The sequence below is a fragment of the Sus scrofa genome, chromosome 1 (assembly GCF_000003025.6).
Source record: "Sus scrofa isolate TJ Tabasco breed Duroc chromosome 1, Sscrofa11.1, whole genome shotgun sequence".
Classification (NCBI taxonomy): domain Eukaryota; kingdom Metazoa; phylum Chordata; class Mammalia; order Artiodactyla; family Suidae; genus Sus; species Sus scrofa.
This window is the reverse complement of record NC_010443.5, coordinates 230,068,200-230,087,170: the sequence shown is the minus strand read 5'-3', so window position 1 is coordinate 230,087,170 and position 18,971 is coordinate 230,068,200. Positions and strand designations below refer to the sequence as shown.

Here is an 18,971-nt window from a genome sequence, read left to right as displayed (position 1 = left end):
AAGACACCATCAAACTCCTAGAGGAGAACATAGGCAAAACATTCCTTGATATCAACCTTAGAAATGTTTTCTCAGGTCAGTCTCCCAAAGCAACAGAAATAAAAGCAAAAATAAACCACTGGGACCTAACCAGACAGACAATCTTTTACACAGCAAAGGAAATCATAAAAAAACCAAAAAGACAACTTAAGAATGGGAAAAAATAGTTTCAAACGATGCAACTGGCAAGGGCTTAATCTCTAAAATATACAAACAACTTATATAACTCAACAGCAAAAAAAGCCAACAACCTAATTGAAAAATAGGCAAAAGACCTGATGGACATTTCTCCAAAGAAGATATACAGATGGCCAACAAGCACATGAAAAATGCCCAACATCCCTGATTATTAGAGAAATGCAAATCAAAAGTACTATGAGGTTCCACCTCACACCAGTCAGAATGGTCATGATTAATAAGTCCACAAGTAACAAATGCTGGAGGGGGTGTGGAGAAAAGGGAACCCTCCTGCACTATTGGTGGGAATGTAAACTGGTACAACCACTATGGAGAACAGTATGGAGGTACCCTAGAAAACTATACATAGAACTACCATATGACCTAGCAATCCCACTCCTGAGCATATATCTGGACAAAACTTTCCTTAAAAAAGACACATGCACCCGCATGTTCATTGCAGCTCCATTCACAACAGCCAAGACATGAAAACAACCTAAATATCCATCGACAGATGACTGGATTAAGATGTGGTATATATATACAATGAAATACTACTCAGTCACAAAAAAAGAACAAAATAATACCCTTTGCAGCAACATGGATGGAACTAGAGACTCTCATCCTGAGAGAAGTCAGTCAGAAAGAGAAAGACAAATACCATATGATATCATTTATATCTACAATCTAATATATGGCACCAATGAACCTTTCCACAGAAAAGAAAATCATGGAGTTGGAGAACAGATTTGCAGTTGCCGAGGGAGAGTGAGTTGGGTGGACTGGGAATTTGGGATTAATAGATGCAAACTATTGCCTTTGGAATGGATAAGCAATGAGATCCTGCTATGTAGCTATGGGAACTAAATCTAGTCACTTGTGATGGAGCATAATGGAGGATAATATGAGAAAAAAGAATGTATACATGTATGTGTGATTATGTCACCTTGCTGTAAATTAGAAAATTGACAGAACACTGTAAACCAGCTATAATGGGAAAAATAAAAATCATTATTAAATAAATATGTAAGTAAAATTCTCTCTTGCATTTCCTACTGTAGCACAACAGGATCCCTGGGATGCAGGTTTGATCCCTGACCTGGCACAGTGGGTTAAAGATCACAGGTTGCCACAGCTGTGGTTTAGGTTGCAAATGCGGCTCAAATATGATCCCTGAATTGGGAACTCCATATGCTGCAGGGCAGCTGAAAAAGAAAATAAAACTCTACTTTTAACTTGTATTATTTTAATTATAATACATCTTTTTTAGTTGTATATGTGGTATTTATTCTCTATATGGAAAGTAGCTACTCATTCCTTTTAATGACTACTTGGCATTCTTACACTGTATCAGTGTATACGTTCAGTTACAGTATGTCTTAATATATTCCTCTTTGGGTTCATCCTGTATTGGATTCTCTGCATTTCCTAGACTTGAGTAACTGGACTTTCCCAGATTAGGGAAGGTTTCAGCTATGTCTTATATAGACTGCTATTAAAAAAAAAATCAAGATAAACACAAACTAAAACTCTCTAAGAGATATACACACAAAAAAGAAAAAGGAATTGCAAAGATAACAGTTAGACAGTCATCAAATCATAACAAAACGAGTTCCCATTGTGGCTCAGTGGAAATGAATCTGACTAGCATCCATGAGGATGCAGGTTTGATCCCTGGCCTCACTCAGTGGGATAAAAATCCAGCACTGTGGTAATCTGTGGTGTGGGTCACAGACACAGCTTGGATCTGGTGTTGCTGCGGTTGTGGTGTAGGCTGGCAGATGTAGCTCTGACTCAACGCCTAGTCTGGGAACCTCCATATACTACAGGTGTGACCCTAAAAAGACAAAAAAAAAAAAAAAAAGGAGGAAAAAAAAGCTATAAAAACAAACCTAAAACAGTTTTCAAAATAACAGTAAGAACACAGCAATAATTACCTTATATTTAAATACATTAAATGCTCCAACCAAAAGACACAGAGTGCTGAATAGATACAGAAATAGGACCTGTGTACATGCTGCCTACCAGAGACTCATTTCAGATCTAGAGACATATACAGACTGAAAGTGAGAGAATGAAAAATGTATTCCATATAAATGGAAACCAAAATAATTCCTTGTAGCAATACTTATACCAAATGAAACACACTTTAAAAGAAAGCCTGTTATAAGAAACAAAGAGGGCCACTACATATTGATCAAAAAATCAATCTAAGACATAAAAACCATAAATATATATGCACCAAACATAGAAGCACCCAAATATACAAGCCAAGTATTAACAGACATAAAAGAAGAAGTTGACAGTAATACAATAGGGACAATAATAGAAAGAGACTTTAATACCCCCACTTATAGCAATAGACAGATCATCCAGACTGAACTTCAATGACAGATTATACCTCACGGACTTAAGTGATATATATAGGAGCATTCCATCTGAAAGCAGTAAAACACACATTTTTTTCAAATGCACAGAAAATAGGCACCAGAATAGATCACATGCAAGACCACAAAACAAGCCTTGGTAAATTTAAGAAAACTGAAACATCAGGCATCTTTTGCAACCACAATGCTGTGAGACTAGAAACCAACTATAAGAAAAAAACTGAAAAAAGACAAACACATGGAAGGAAAACAATATGCTATTAAACAAGCAATGGACCACTAAAGAAATCAAAATGGAAATAAAAAAATACCTAAAGACAAATGAAAATGAAAATACGATGATCTAAAATCTATGGGATGTAGCAAAAGCAATTCTAAGAGGGAGGTTTACAGCAATACAAGCTTACCTCTGGAAATAAGAAAAATCTCAAATAAACAACCTAAACTTATACCTAAAGACACAAAAGAAGGAAGAACAAAACCCAAAGTTAGAAGGAAAGGAACCATAAAGATTAGAGCAGAAATAAACGAAATACTGACTTAAAAAAAAAAAAAAGAAGAAGAAAAGATCTATGAAACTAACAGCTGGCTCTTTGGAAAGATAAAAAAAAATTGATAAACCTTGAGCCAGACTCATCAAGAGGAAGAGAGTACACATCAGTAAAATGAGAAATCAATAGGGACGAGTTAAAACCAACACCACAGAAATACAAAGGATCATAAGAGACTACTACAACCAACTATAAGTCAATGAAGTGGACAAATTCTTAGAAAGGTATGATATCCCAAGACTAAACCAGGAAGAAATAGAAAATAACAATAGACCAATTACTGATAAGGAAAAAAAAAAACCCAACAAATAAAGGTACAGGACTAGCTGGCTACACAGGTGAAATCTACCGAACATTTACAGAAGAGTTAACACGTACTCTCTCAAAAATATTACAAAAAATTCCAAAGGAAGGAATATTTCTAGCTCATCCTACCAGGCCACCATCAGCCATATACCAAAATCAAACAAATTTATTACCACCCCAAAAAAATTACATGCCAACACCACTGATGATCAAGACAAACAAATCCTCAACAAAATATTACCAAACCAAGTAACAACAATACATTATAACAATCATACACTATAATCAAGTGGAATTTATCCCAGAGATGCAAGGATTTTTCAATATCCACAAATAAATTAATATGATATACCACATCAACAAACTGAATTAAAAAAAAGATCATCTCGAAAGATGCCCAAAAAGCTTTTGATAAAATTCAACATCCAAAAAGCATGCACAGAGGCAACATACCTCAGCATAACAAAGGCTATACATGACAAACCCACAGCTAACATTATAATCAATGGTGAAAAGCTAAAAGCATTTCCTCTAAGATTAAGAATAAGACAAGGATTTCCACTCTCACCACATTTATTCAATATAGTTTTGGAAGTCCTAGCCACAGCAAAAATAAGAAAAAGAAATAAAAGGAATCTAAATTGAAAAGAAGAAGTAAAACTATCAATATTTGAAAATGACATGGTACCATATAAAGTTGCAGGATACAAAATGAACATATAGAAATATGTTTCATTTCTATACCTTAACACCAAAGTATCAGCGAAATTAAGGAAAAAAAATCCCATCTTCTATCGCATCGTAAAGAATAAAATATCTAGATATAAAGCTATCTAAGGAAGTAAAAGACCTGTGCTTGGAAAACTATAAAAAGCTGATGAAGAAATCTGAAGATGACACAATTAGATGAAAAGATATACCATATTCTTGCATTGGAAGAATTAATATTGTCAAAATAACTACACTACCCAAGGCAATCTACACAGGCAATGTAATCCCTATCAAAATACTAATGGTATTTTGGAATGGAACTGGAACAAAAAAATTTTAAATTTGTATGGAAACACAAAAGACCCTGAATAACCAAAACAATCTTGAAAAAGAAGAACAGAGCTGGAGGAGTCATGATCCCTGACTTCTGACTCTACTACCAAGCTACAGTCATCAAAACAGTATGGTACTGTCACAAAAACAGACACACTGACCAATGTAACAGGACAAAGAGTCCAGAAATAAACTTACACACTTATGGCCAATTAATCTATGAGGAAAGAGGCATGAATATACAATGAGAAAGAAAGTATCTTCAGTAAGCGATTCAGAGAAAACTGGAAATCTACTGAGTATTAATATGATAAAAGTGTCAATTTACTAAGAATATATAACAGATGTAAATATACATGCAGCAAACATCAGAGCTCAAAAATATATAAAGCTGAATAATTGAAGAGAGAAAGAGATAGCTCTATGGTGAGAACAGGAGGCTTCAATACACAACTTTAGCAATGGGTGGAACAACCAGACAGAAGATTAACAAGAAAATAGATTAACAAGAAAATAGATGGACTGAACTTAACCTATATACAGAAAACACTCTTAGCCAACAACAGTAGAATACACAATTTTATCAAATGCACATGGAACACTTTCCAGTTTAAATCTATGTTAGGTAACAAAGGAAAAATAAATTTTAAAAGACTGAACTTATATGAGCTATCTTTTCTGATAACAATGGAATGGACCTAGAAATCAACAGCAGAAGGAAAACTGGAAAATCCACAAATACATGAAAATTTATACACTCAAGCAAGTAGTGAATCAAAGGAGAAATCATAAGAAAAAATTTAAAAACAATTTTAAAAAGTTAAAATGAAAACACACACCAAAATTTGTGGGATAAAGTAAAAGAGGTCCCGTGAGACAAATTTATAGCAGTAAATGTTTATTTTAATAAAGAAGAAATATCCCAAATCAACAACCTAAATTTGCATCTTAAAAATTAGCTAAACTCAAATCCATCAGAAGGTATGAAATAATAAAGATTAGAACAGATGTAAGTAAAACAGAGAACAAAACCAAGAGAAAACTGATGGAAACCAAAAGGTGGTTCTTCAAGAGTGTCAACAAAATTGACAAATCATTAACTAGACTAAGAAAGAGAGAACAGTCAAATACAGGTGACCCCTGAACAACACAGGCTTAAATTTTGCAGGTCCACTTATATGTGGATTTTTTTTTCAAGAAATACATACTTCAATACTACATGATCCACAGAGAGCCGAATCCAAGGATGTGAATCATGGATATGGGAAGTCAACTATACAATTATAGTTATAGATTTTTGAGAATATACACTGTTCAAGGGTCACCTGTAACTAAAGTCAAAAATGAAGGAAGGGATAGAACTACCAAATTCATAGAAATAAAAAGGATTCTAAGAATAATATGAACAGCAGTATGTCAACAAATTTGAAAACCTAGATGAAACAGATAAATTCTTGGGAACATGCAGCTTACCAGTAATGAATCAAGGAAAAAAAAAATCTGAACAGATCTATAATTAGTAATGAGATTTCATCAGTGATCAAAAACCTTCCCATAATAACAACAAAAGCACAGGACTAGATGGTTTCACCAGTGAATTCTACCAAACATTTAAAAGAAAACATCAATCCTCCTCAAATTCTTCCATAAAACTAAAGAGGAGGAAATACTTCCAAACTCAATCTTTGAGGTCAGCATTAATCTGTTAACAAATCAGACAAAGATACTGCAAGAAAACTACAGATCAATATCCCCCATGAATACTGAGGCAAAAATCCTCAAGAATATACTAACAAAAAAAATTCAATAGCACATTAACAGAATTATATACATCTACTATGCAATATAATTTATTCTAGGAATGGAAAGATAGTTCAACATACAAATTCAACCAATGTAATATACCTCATTAACAGAATGAAGGAAAAAACACCAGATGAATAAAATCCATTTGAAAAATTTCAACACCCTTTCACGAAAAAACACTCCACAAATTAGGAATAAAAGGAAAACTACCTCAACATATGAAGGCAATATATGGAAAGCATACAATGAACGTGACACTCAAAGGTAAAGGATCAATCTTTTTCCTCTAAAATCAGGAACAAAAAGATAAGGATGCACACTTTTGCCACTTTTATTCAATACAGAACATCACTGCCAGAGCAATTAGGCAAGAGGCATAAATAAAAGGCATCCACATTGGAAAGGAATAATACTTAGGTATAAACTTAAGGGGCGAGTGAGTGGATGGATGGAATTACACTCTGAAACAATAAAACATTATTGAAAGAAAGTAAAAACACATATAAATGGAAAGGCATTTTGTGCTCATCAATTTTAAGACAATATTGTTAAGATATCAATACTACCCAAAGCAACTTACAAATTCAATGTAATCCACATTAAAATCCCAACATTTTGCAGAAATAAAAAATTACATCTTTAAAAAGTCATATGGCATCTCAAGAGACCCACAGTCAAAACAATCTTCCAAAGAAAGTTGGCAGTCTCACATTTCCTGTTTTCAACATGTACTAACAAGAGCACTATGATCAAAATAGCATGGTGCTTGCTAAAAACGACAATCTATGGAACAGGATAAAATATTTGCAAATGATGTGACTGACAAAAAATTAATATCCAAAATATTCAAAAAGCTCATATTAAAAGTATCAAAAAACAAGCAATCCAATCAAAAATAGCCAGAAGACTTGAAGAAACATTTTTCCAAAAACAATAAACAGAGGGCTAATAGACACATGAAAAGATGCTCAATACTTCTAATTATCAGAGAAATGCAAATCAAAAGCACAATGAGATATCACCTCATACCTGTCAGAATGGCTATCATCAAAAATTCTGCAAACAACAAATGTTGGACAGGATATAGAGAAAAGGGAGCCCTTGTACACTATGATGGGAATGTAAATTAGTGCAACCACAGTAGAAAACAGTATGGAAGTTACTTAAAATACTAAAAACAGAATTATCATATGACCCAGCAATTCTCCTGGGTATATATCCAGAAAAAAAAAGAAAAAAACACTAATTCAAAAAGATACATGCACCCAATGTTCACAGCAGCACTATTTACAATAGCCAAGATATGGAAACAACCCAGGTGCCCATCAATAGATGACTGGATTAAGATGTGTGTGTGTGTGTGTGTGTGTGTGTGTGTGTGTGTGTGTGTCTCTCTCTCACACACACACACACACGAATATTACTCAGCCATAAAAAAGAATGAGGAGTTCCCATTGTGGTGCAGCAGAAACAAATGTGACTAGTATCCATGAGGATGTGGATTCAATCCCTGGCCTCAGTGGGTAGGGGATCCAGCAGTGCCATGAGCTGTAGTGTAGTCGTAGACACAGTTCAGGTTCCACATTGCTATGGCTGTGTTATAGGCCAGCAGCTGTAACTCTGATCTGGCCCATAGCCTGGGAACTTCCATATGCTTCGGGTATGGCCTTAGAGAGCAAAAAAAAAAAAAAGAAAATACTGCTACTTAGAGCAACATGGCTGGAAATAGAGAATATTATGCTTAGTGAAAAATGTCAGAGAAAGATAAATGTTATATAAGGAATCTAAAAAGTAATTAGAATGAATGTATATACAAAACAAACAGACTCACAGACATAGAAAACAAAGTTGTGGTTATAAAAGGGAAAAAGGAAGGGACAAATTGGGAGTATGGGATTAAGAGACACAAACTGATACATATAAAATAGGTAAGAAAAAAATATTTACTGTATAGTGCTGGGAATTATAACTATTATCTTGTAATAATCTATAATGGGATATAAAATACTAAATCCCTACGCTATATACATGAAATTAGCACAATACTGCAAATCAACTACACATAAATTAAAAAAAAAAAAAAACCCACAGTGCTTACATACAGACACTTACAACGCTGGAAGAGAGTAGAGTGCCCAGCAATAAACCCTTGTATATAGAGTCAAATGATTTTTGACAAGGCTATCAAGATCATTCAATTTATCTTTTCAACAAAACATTGGGAAAATGGATATTTAGGTGCAAAAGAAATAAGAACTGAATCATTATCTCATAATATACCCAAAAAATTAACTCAAAATGGATCAAAGACTTAAATGTCTGACCTAAAACTATAAAATTCTTAAAAGATAGATAAAAAGTTCCATGACATCAGATTTGGCAATGATTTCTTAGACATGTCACAAAAAGCATCAAAAAAAAAAAAGATTTGAACTTCAATCAAAATTAAAATCTTTTGTACATTATAGGGCACTATCAACACTGAAAGGCAAGACAGACAAGGGGAAAATATTTACAAGTCTCACATCTGATAAGGGATCACACTGAGAATATATAAAGACCTCCTACAACTCAACAACAAAAAACCAAACAACCTAAAGGATGGCCAAAGATTTTAAACCATTTTCCAAAGAAAATATACGAATGGCCAATAAGCACATGAAAAGATGTTCAACATCATTAATCAATAAGAAAATGTAAATCAAAATGACACATCCATTAGGAAGGCCACTATCAACAAAACAAAGAAATGAATATTTCTGAGTATGTGGGGAAAATGGAATCCTTCTGTGCTGTTGATGGGAATGTAAAACAGTATGACTATTATGGAAAGTAGTACCATGGTCCCTCAAAAAATTAATTACCACATGACCCAGCAATTCCATTTGTGAGTATATATCCCAAATATTTGAAAGCAGGGACTTAAGAGATACTTGAACACTCGTGTTTTCAGTAGCATTATCCACAATAGCTAAAAGGTGGAAACAACCCATGTGTTTGTTCACTGACAGATGAATGAAGAAACAAAATGTGGCACAACAGAACATTATTCGCCCTTAAGAATGAACATTCTTCTGACATATGCTTTAACAGATAAACCCTAAAGACTGTATGCAGAGTAAAAAATGCAGGACACAAAAGGACAAATATTGTATGATACAACTTACATGAGGTACCTAGAATAGTCCAATTCCTAGACACAAAATAGAATGGTTGCCAGAGGTGTGTGGAAGGGAAAATGGATAGTTTACTGCTTAATGGGTATAGTATCTTGGTTCTGCAAGACAGAAATTCTGGATACAGATAAGGTGATGGTTATACAACAAGAATATACTTAATGCCACTGTACACTTAGAAATGGTCGTGAGGAGTTCCTGTTGTGGCTGAGCAGTAGCAAACCCAACTAGTACCCATGAGGACATGGGTTTGATCCCTGGCCTCACTCAGTGGGGCTGTGAGCTGCAGTGCTGGTGGCAGATGTGCCTCAGATCTTGCATTGCTGTGGATGTGGTGTAGGCTAGCAGCTGCAGCTCCATTTTGAACCCCAGCCTGGGAACTTCCAAATGCTGCAGGTATGGCCCTAAAAAGACAAAACAAAAAACAAAAAATAGTAACTGCATTTAGTGACTACAGCTTATGGATAAGTTAAATGAATAATAATATTACAGATAAGCAGAAGAAATGGAATGGAATATTGTTATAAGATACCTTCACTATCCCTGAAGCAGTACATCTTATTTCAAAGTAAACCTATATTCATTTTAAATGTGTAAGTATAATTGATAGGCTAGGAGAGGAGAAAAAAATTAAATCATACAAAACACTCAATTAAAATCAGAGAAGAAAGAAAAAGGGGGAAATTTTTAAAAGTAAAGACAGACATTCCCATGGCATGCAGAAGTTCCCAGCTAAGGATCAAATCTGTGCCGCAGCAGAGTCCTGAGCCACAACAGTGACACCACCAGATCATTAACCGCTAGGCCATGAGGCAACTCCTATATGTTTGTTTCAATTGGTTTAGTTTCTTTCTTTAGTCTGAATTTTTGTTTGTTTTTTATACTCTACATGAGTGCAATCACACAGCATTTGTCTGTCTCCATCTGACTTATTTCACTTAGCATATTACCCTCCAAGTCTATCCATGGTGTGGCAAATGGCAAAATAAGCAACCCACTTTAAATATAAAGACAGACAAATCAACAGTAAAGGGATGTAACAAATTTATAGAACATTTCAAGCAACAACAGCAGCATACACAGTCTTCTCAAGGTCACATGGAACATTCACCAAAATAAACCACATTCTGGGCCAGAAAACATACCTTCACAAACTTAATGGAAAAGAAGTCATACAAAGTTCGCTTTTAGGCCACAATGGAATTAAACCAGAAATCTGAAAGATTTCTGTAAAGAAAGAAAAAAAATTCCAAAATATCCAAAGATTAAATAAACACCAGTTTTAAATAGCACATAAGTCAAAGAAATCTCAAAATGTATAAAATATTTTGAATCAAATGAAAATAAGCCTTACCAAAATCTGTGACATGCAGCAAAAGAGAAATTTATAACATCAAATGCATATATTCAAAAAGGAGAATGAAGTTGCCACTGCAGCTCAGCAATAACAAATCTGACTAGTATCCATGAGGGTGCTGGTTCAATCCCTGGCCTTGCTCAACAGGTTAAGGATCCAGCATTGCTGTGAATTGTGATGTAGGTCACAAATGGGGCTCAGATTTGGTGTCGCTGTTGAATAGGCCAGCAGCTGCAGCTCCAGTTCAACCCCTGGCCTGGAAATATCTATATGCTGCAGGTGCAGCCCTAAAAAGAAAAAAAAAAAAAGAAAAAGAAAAGGATAATGATCTAAAACCAATAGTCTAAGCTTCCACCTTAGCAAACTAGAAAAAAAAGAGCAAAGTAAATCCTAAGCAAGAAGAAAAATATTAAGAACTCAATGTCATTCAATATAGAAAATCAAGAGATTCCAATGAAACCAAAAGCTGGTTCTTTGAAAAGATCAATAAAACTGGTAACTCTCTGCCATATTAACAAATAAGAAAAAGATACTAATTACCAATAGGAGAAATGAAAGGAAGGGCCATCACTTCTGATCCCACGCCCATTAAAAGGTTAGTAAAGAAAACAAACACACAGGAGTTCCCGCCATGGCTCAGTGGTTAAAAAACCCAACTAGTACCCATGAGGATGTGGGTTCGATCCCTGGCCCTGCTCAGCAGGTTAAGGATCCAGCATTGCCATAAGCTGTGCTGTAGGTCACAGATGCGGCTCGGATCCCATGCTGCTGTGGTGTAGGCCAGCGGCTACAGCTCTGATTAGACCCCTAGTCTGGGAACTTCTATGTGCTGCGAAAAAAGACCAAAAAAAAAAAAAAAGAACACATACACACATATGTTATAACTTAGATGAAATGTACCAATTCCTTTAAAAAAATTCTATAAAAACACATGCAAGAAAAATCTACATAAGTCTATAACTATAAAGGAAATTGAATCAACAATTACTAATCTTTCAAAGCTGAAAGCATAATGCCAAGATGATTTTGCTAATGTTCTACCAAATATTTAAAGAAAAAAATAATACTAATCTCTTACAATCTCTTCCAGATAACATACGAACACTTCTAACTCATCTATAAGGTCGGTATTACCCTCATCAAAAAAACAGATTTAAAAAAATTACAAGCAAGAAAAACCACAGACCAGCATCACTCATGAATATTGATGCAAAAATCCTCAATAAAATTTCAGCAACTTGCATCCAACAAGATATAAAAATGATTATGCACCAGTTTTCACTGTGGTTTAGTGGGTTAAGAACCTGACATAGTGTCCATGAGGATGCAGGTTAAATCACTGGCCTCACTCAGTTGGTTAAGGATCTGGTGTTGCCGCAAACTGTGGTATAGGTCATAGATGCAGCTCAGATCCAGTGTCGCTGTGGCTATGATGTAGGGTGGCAGCTGCAGCTCCTATTCAACCCCTAACCCAGGAATTTCCATATGCCACAGGAGCAGCCTTAAAAAAAAAAAAAAAAAAATCTATACCACAGCGAAGTAGGATTAATTCATTCTAAAAGGCTCATTCCACATTCAAAAAATTTAACGTAATCTTATAATTCACAGAAAAATTCTATGAGCATATCAACAGATGCAGAAAAACACCTTACAAAATACAACATACACTCTTTTTTTTTTTTTTTTTAAGTCTTTTTGTCTTTTCAAGGGCCACACCCGTGGCATATGAAGGTTCCCAGGCCAGGGATCCAACTGGAGCTGCAGCCGCCAGCCTACACCAGAGCCACAGCAATGCAGGATTCCACGTCACGTCTACAATCCACACCACAGCTCACAGCAACACCGGATCCTCAACCCACTTACTGAGGCCAGGAATCAAACCCACAACCTCATGGTTCCTAGTCGGATTCATTAACCACCGAGCCACAATGAGAACTCCCCAATATACATTCTTGAAAAAACCTTTCAGCATACCAGGAATAGAGGTATGTACGGTAAGAAAAAAATAAATAAATAATGGATGCCTCTAGGGATGAGGGCAAACTTTTGGGCATGATGGATACATTCATTATCTTGATCATGATCATGGTTTCCCATGTGCACACATGTCAAAATTTACCAAACTGTAGACTTTAAATATCTGTATTTTACTGTGTGTCAATTTTACCTCAATAAAGCTGTTAATACATTATTAATGGTAGACTCTAGATTTGGGTATATGGGTACGGACTGTAAAATCTTTCAACACTGATATATGTTTGAACACTTCTTAAAAAATGTTCCCTTTCAAGTCTAAAGGCCTATGAAAGTATCCTAGAGCATAAAAGTAAAAACAATATTTAAGGAAAGAAATCAATAATTCCACTAGACTATATAACAATCATTTGTTTGGTACCCCAGTATATTCCCACGACAGAAAAATGACTTCTTAGAATAAGGAATTGTGCCCTGACTGAATCTTCGTATTGCTAAAGAGTCACTGTTATCTTCGGAATGTGCATTAAGAGGCCACTGAACATAAGACTATATGTAAAGAAAACACTGAGAGACTAACAATTCAAAAACAGAGGAGTTCTCGTCATGGCTCAGCAGAAACGAATCTGACTAATATCCAAGAGGACGTAGGTTCAATCCCTGGCCTCACTCAGTGGGTTAAAGATCTGGTGTTGCCATGAGCTGTGTGATAGGTCACAGATGTGGTTCAGATCTGGTGTTGCTGTGGCTGTTGGTATAGGCTGGCAGCTGTAGCTCCGATTAGCTACATCCATATGCTGTGGGCACGGCCCTAAAAAGACAAAAGACAAAAGACAAAAAAAAAAAAAAAAAATACAGCTCATACATCTTTACATGAATTAAAAAAAAAAAAAAAAAAAAAACGATTAAAAAATGATCAGAGATCTAACAGACATTTCTCCAAAGAAGACAGGTGGCCAAAAAGCACATGCAAAGGTGCTCAACATCACTATTAAAGAAATGCAAATCAAAACTATAATGAGGCATCACCTTGCACGAGTGAGAATAATAGAAGTCTATAAATAATAAAAGCTGGAGAAGGTGTGTAGAAAAGGTAACCTTCCTACACTGCTGGTGGGAATGTAAGCTGGTACCATTACTATAGAAAACAGTATGGAAGTTCCTTAAAAACTAAATATAGAACTACCATGTGATCCAGCAATCGCACTCCTGGACATCTATTTGGAGAAAACCGTAATTCAAAAAGACACATGTACCCCAGCATTCATTTCAGCACTATTTACAAGAGTCAAGACATGGAAGCAACCTAAATGACCATCAACAGAGGACTGGATAAAGAAGATGTGGTACATATAGACAACAGAAATATTAGCCATTAAAAAAGCATGAGTTAGGGAGCTCCCATTGTGGCTTGGTAGATTACAAACCCAACTACTATCCACGACGATGCAAGTTCCATCACTGGCCTCTCTCAATGGGTTGAGGAGCTGTGGTGTAGGTCACAGGTGCGGCTCGGATCCGGCACTGCTGTGGCTGTGGCATAGGCCAGCAGCTGCAGCTCCAATCTGACCCCTAGCCCAGGAATTTCAATATGCAGCAGATGTAACCCTAAAAAGCAAAAATGAAAATTAAAAAGCATGAGTTGATGCCATTTGCAGCAACACAGCTGGACCTACAAATTATTATAAGTGAAATAAGTCAGAGAATGACATATATCATGAGATCACTAATATGTAGAATCTGATAAAAATGATACAATATAACTTACAAAACAGAAATAACTCAAAGACTTCTAAACCAAACCTATGTTTACCAAAGAGGAAATGGGGGAGGGAATTAGGGAGTTGGGATTGATTATATACGCACTAATATATATAAAGTATACAGGTAACAAGGACCTAATACAAGGCATAAGGAAATCTACTCGATATGTATAATAACCCATATGGGAAAAGAATCTGAAAAAGAATAGATATATGTATATGTATAACTAATATACTTTGCTGTATGCCTGAAACTAACACAACTTTGTAAGTCAACCATACTCCAATGAAATTTAAAAAAATAAACCGAAATAAAATAAAATACATGCCCACAAAAAACCTGTACATGAATGTTCACAGCAGCATTACTCTAAAAGGCAAAAAGTAGCAATAACTTAAATGTCCATCAGCTGATGGATAAACAAAATTGGTTATATCCATACAATGGAACATTAGTTAGTCATAAAAAGGAATGAAATACTGATACATGCTACAGTATAAATCAACCTTGAAAATATAACATTAAGTGAAAGAAGCCAAAACAAGAGGCCATATATATTGATCCCACTTAAATAAAATGTCCAGAATTGACAAATTTATAGGGCACAAAAAGTAAATTAGTAGATGCCAGAGGCAGGGTGGGGGTAAACCTGGAGTGACTGTTGATAGGTATAAGGTTTATTTTCAGAGTGTTGAAAATGTTCCGGAATTTGATAGAGGTGATTAGTTGCACGATTTTGTGACTATACTAAAAAAACTGTACATTTGAAAAGGATGAATTTAATGGTATATGAATTACATCTCAATTGAAAAAAAAAATCTATTTTAAAATGAGCAAAAGATTTGAAAAGACACCTCAACAGAAAGATATAAACAGCAAAGAATAACATGAAAAGATGCTCAACACCCTCAATCACTAAGGAAATACAAATTAAAACCACAATGCTTTCTCACTATATATCTATTAGAAGGGCTAAAAAAGATTTTTAAATGACAATACTAAGAGCTAGTGAGGGTGTAGTGCAACTGAACACCTATACAATGCTAGTGAGACAGTAAAATGATACAGCCACTTTGAAAAGCAGTTTCATAGTTTCACATAAATTTAGTATTTCCTTACCATATGATCTTGAAAACCCCCAAAAAAATAAAAATTTATGTCCACACAAAAACCTGTTCATGCATTTTATAGTAGCTCTATTCATAATCACCAAAAGCCAAAAAAAAAGTCCTTGAACTGGTGAAAAGAATGGATTTATAGTACATTCACACAATAAAATAGTATTCACAAATACAGGAATGTGTAAAATCTAAAATATAACACAAATGAACATATCTGCAAAACAGAAACACACTCACAAACATGGAGAACAGACATGTGGTTACCAAGGGGAGGGGGAAAGGAAGTGGGATGGACTGGGAGTTTGGGGTTAGTAGATGCAAACTACTAAATTTAGAATGGATAGGCAATGAGGTCCTCCCAGTCTCTTGAGGATACACCATGATGGAAGATAAGGGAATGTATATATGTATGACTGGGTCACTTTGATGTACAGCAGAAATTGGCACATGGTAAGTCAACCATAATTTAAATAAATAAATTTTTTAAAAAATGAAATATTGACACATGCAACACATGGATGCCTCTCAAATTGATTTTGTATAGTAAGCCACAAAATGTTCTCAAGGCTTCCTACAGAGGTAGGTGGAGACAAGTTTTATTATTTTTATTTTGCAAATGAGAAGCAGCACGATTAAATCATCTGCAAATTTCTGATACTAGTTCTTGTAGTCTAGTAGTCTCACTATCATGGTACTAGCTGTCAACAACAGTAACAACAGGTTTTCTTTATCAAACTATATTACCTGTTCACACTATTTCATAAAAGAAAAATACCAAAGTACTTTAGAAGACTGAAAGTGTGTGTATATTCAAGAACAGTAAAAATTTTTTAAACATATACTACAAACACACACAAAAATAACCCTAGCTTTAGCCTGGGAGAGTCATTTTGTAAAGAAGAGGAATCTGTTGTCTAACGGGTTTTAAATAGATAAGGGTATATAATACACAAACAGGTGGAAGCACTAAAAATGAAGCACCAAATAAGAAAGACCACCAGAAAACAACGGACGCTATAATAAAGCCCCGGTCCCTCACCATCTAAACAACATTAAGGACAGGTTCATCCCCGTATGAGAAGTTGCCCGGCGCACCTCGTTTTTTAAAAAATTCAGTTAACTCACTGGGATCCACAAAACCCCAAAGCTTTACACTGCTGCGTGAGGTTGTGAATTTAAAACACACAACCAACCCCTCGAGTCACTCTGCACAGGAGTTTTCGCCCTGTGTTACCAGCCAACCCAAGCGAGCCACCCCGGAGTCCAGGTGGTGTGGCCGGAAGGGGGAGCCCAGAAGCCGGCACCGTTCGGCCGTACCGGGAGGCTGGGCGAGGAAGGAAGAGGGCGTCTTTGGTCACAACGCCTGGCTTTCACGTGCAAGGCGGCGTGAGCCACTCCGTGGGCTGCCCGGGGCCTCCGTCACGACCCAAGGGGGTAAAATGGAACAAACTAAGCTCAACTGCGTCTCGTTGCCAACCCTCGCCCAGCACAGCTGAAACTGGACCGCCAGGGGCAGAAAAGGGCGCCTCGGCGGGATTTGAACTCCAGACCCTTGGAGTCCACTGCAGGTCCTCTTAGCCAGAAACAGGGGCCCTTTTCATCCCGCACCCAACACCCCATTCCCCTCAGGCCAAAAAAATAACTCGCAGACGGAGGCCCGGAACTGCTGCCGGGCTCTACGTAATCTGACCCCAACGAGAGCGGCGGCAGGTGGTAGCGCTCGGCGAGCGAGGGGCTCGAGGCCCCAAAAAGGCAAGGCCAGGCGCTGGCAACTGGAGCCTGGGAGGGAGGCGAGATGGAAGGGCGGCGGCGGTCTCATTACCTCCCCAGATGCCCAGAGTGAGTTGGGATGTGTCCAGGTTCACCACATAGTCCCCCAAGAACCGGTTCAACACGTCCACGACCACCGACTCGAACACCATTTTCCTCAGCCGCGGTGGACGCGGAGCTCCTTTTCCCTGAGCCTGCCTTCCTCGGGCCCCTCTCAGGAGGCGCTCAGTTCATCGGCTCCGGGGCGACTCCTACTCTGCCGCCACCGGTGCCGGACACGAAACGCCGCCGCGAGCCCTAGGAGGGGCCAAAGTGCCTGCTCGCGCGACTCATGCGCAGCTCCGGCTCCAGGTTTGGGGCGGAGCGATAGGCCGGGAGAGAGCTACCGCGCCTGCGCGGCCGCCTCTCTGACGCTTGCCCCTTTCGGGCACAGCTGGGCTCTGCCTTCTCCTCGGCCCCGCCTCCTCCCCCATTGCCTGGCAACTGGGCGAGCATCAGGAGCAGCCAAACATTTTCCGACCCCGCCCCACCGGCTTTTCCGCAACACTACTGATCGCGTGGGCAGGGACCTGGTGGGCGCGCGGAGGTTACTCCCAGCATGAAAGGTCCCCCGCCAACAGAAGAGACACAACTCCTGCGGGCGGGGTGGTCCTGCAATACTAAGTGGAACCGGACGGGTTCCAGCCTCTTCCCGGTTAAGTGGGAGGCGTCCCAGTGTACCAGGGAGAACTCCCTTATTATTACAGGTTCTGAGGTACAGCAGAGCCCCGGCATTGCTTTCTGAGTTCGACCAGCCTGAGTGTTTGGACGCCCTCCAGGTCCTTGAGCGTTTCCCTGGCTGCAAATCGAGAGAGGGAAGAGTGAACTCGGGGTTGTAATTCCATGCCCCTTTCCCTACATCTGAGATCGCACTCTTTTTGGTCAAGTTATTTACACGGAGCCGACTTTCATCCCTTAGAGAGTCAGCCAGTCCGGAAACTGCTGAGCACCCTCCAAGAAATACTTCAAGACATAGACCCTGAACCCTTGAGCCTTGGCAGAAAGACTGATCTTAAATAAATAAATACACCCACTCCCACCCCGGCGTTTGGTCTGAGGTCACAAAGGCCTGAGGTCACAGAGACGCTGGATGTGAAGTTTGGAGAACCATAATTAATAAACTCTTAAAGATTTAAGAGGTAGGGGTGTAGTTTAAACTTCTCTCTGCATGGCAAATGATGAGTTTCTGTGATTTCTTCATCATGCAAGCGCTTTTTCTGCAGTCACCGAAATTTTTTAAGGTTTAAAGATTTACTTTCGCAAGTAGAATGCCTGGCAAATACGTGTAAAATCTTGTTTTACATGAGTTTATTAGTTATTTTCATATAATTTCATATTTGAAGGGCCTTTATTAGGTCACATTTCAATCTCTTGGTCTTTAAGGTAATGAAGCTGCAATGTTAGGGATTTGTCCAAAGTGACACAACTAATTTTCTACAGAAACAGATGGAATCTGGTAC

At 37.4% G+C, this 18,971-nt stretch overlaps 1 protein-coding gene across 1 annotated transcript in view; it reads right to left on the bottom strand.

Annotated features, from left to right (window-relative positions):
* The window catches only part of VPS13A (vacuolar protein sorting 13 homolog A), a 262,005-nt gene extending 244,173 nt beyond the window's left edge, over positions 1-17,832 (bottom strand). The window contains 1 exon segment of the mRNA XM_021065108.1: positions 17,525-17,832. Coding sequence (XP_020920767.1) covers positions 17,525-17,624 — 100 coding nt within the window. The 5' untranslated portion in view covers positions 17,625-17,832.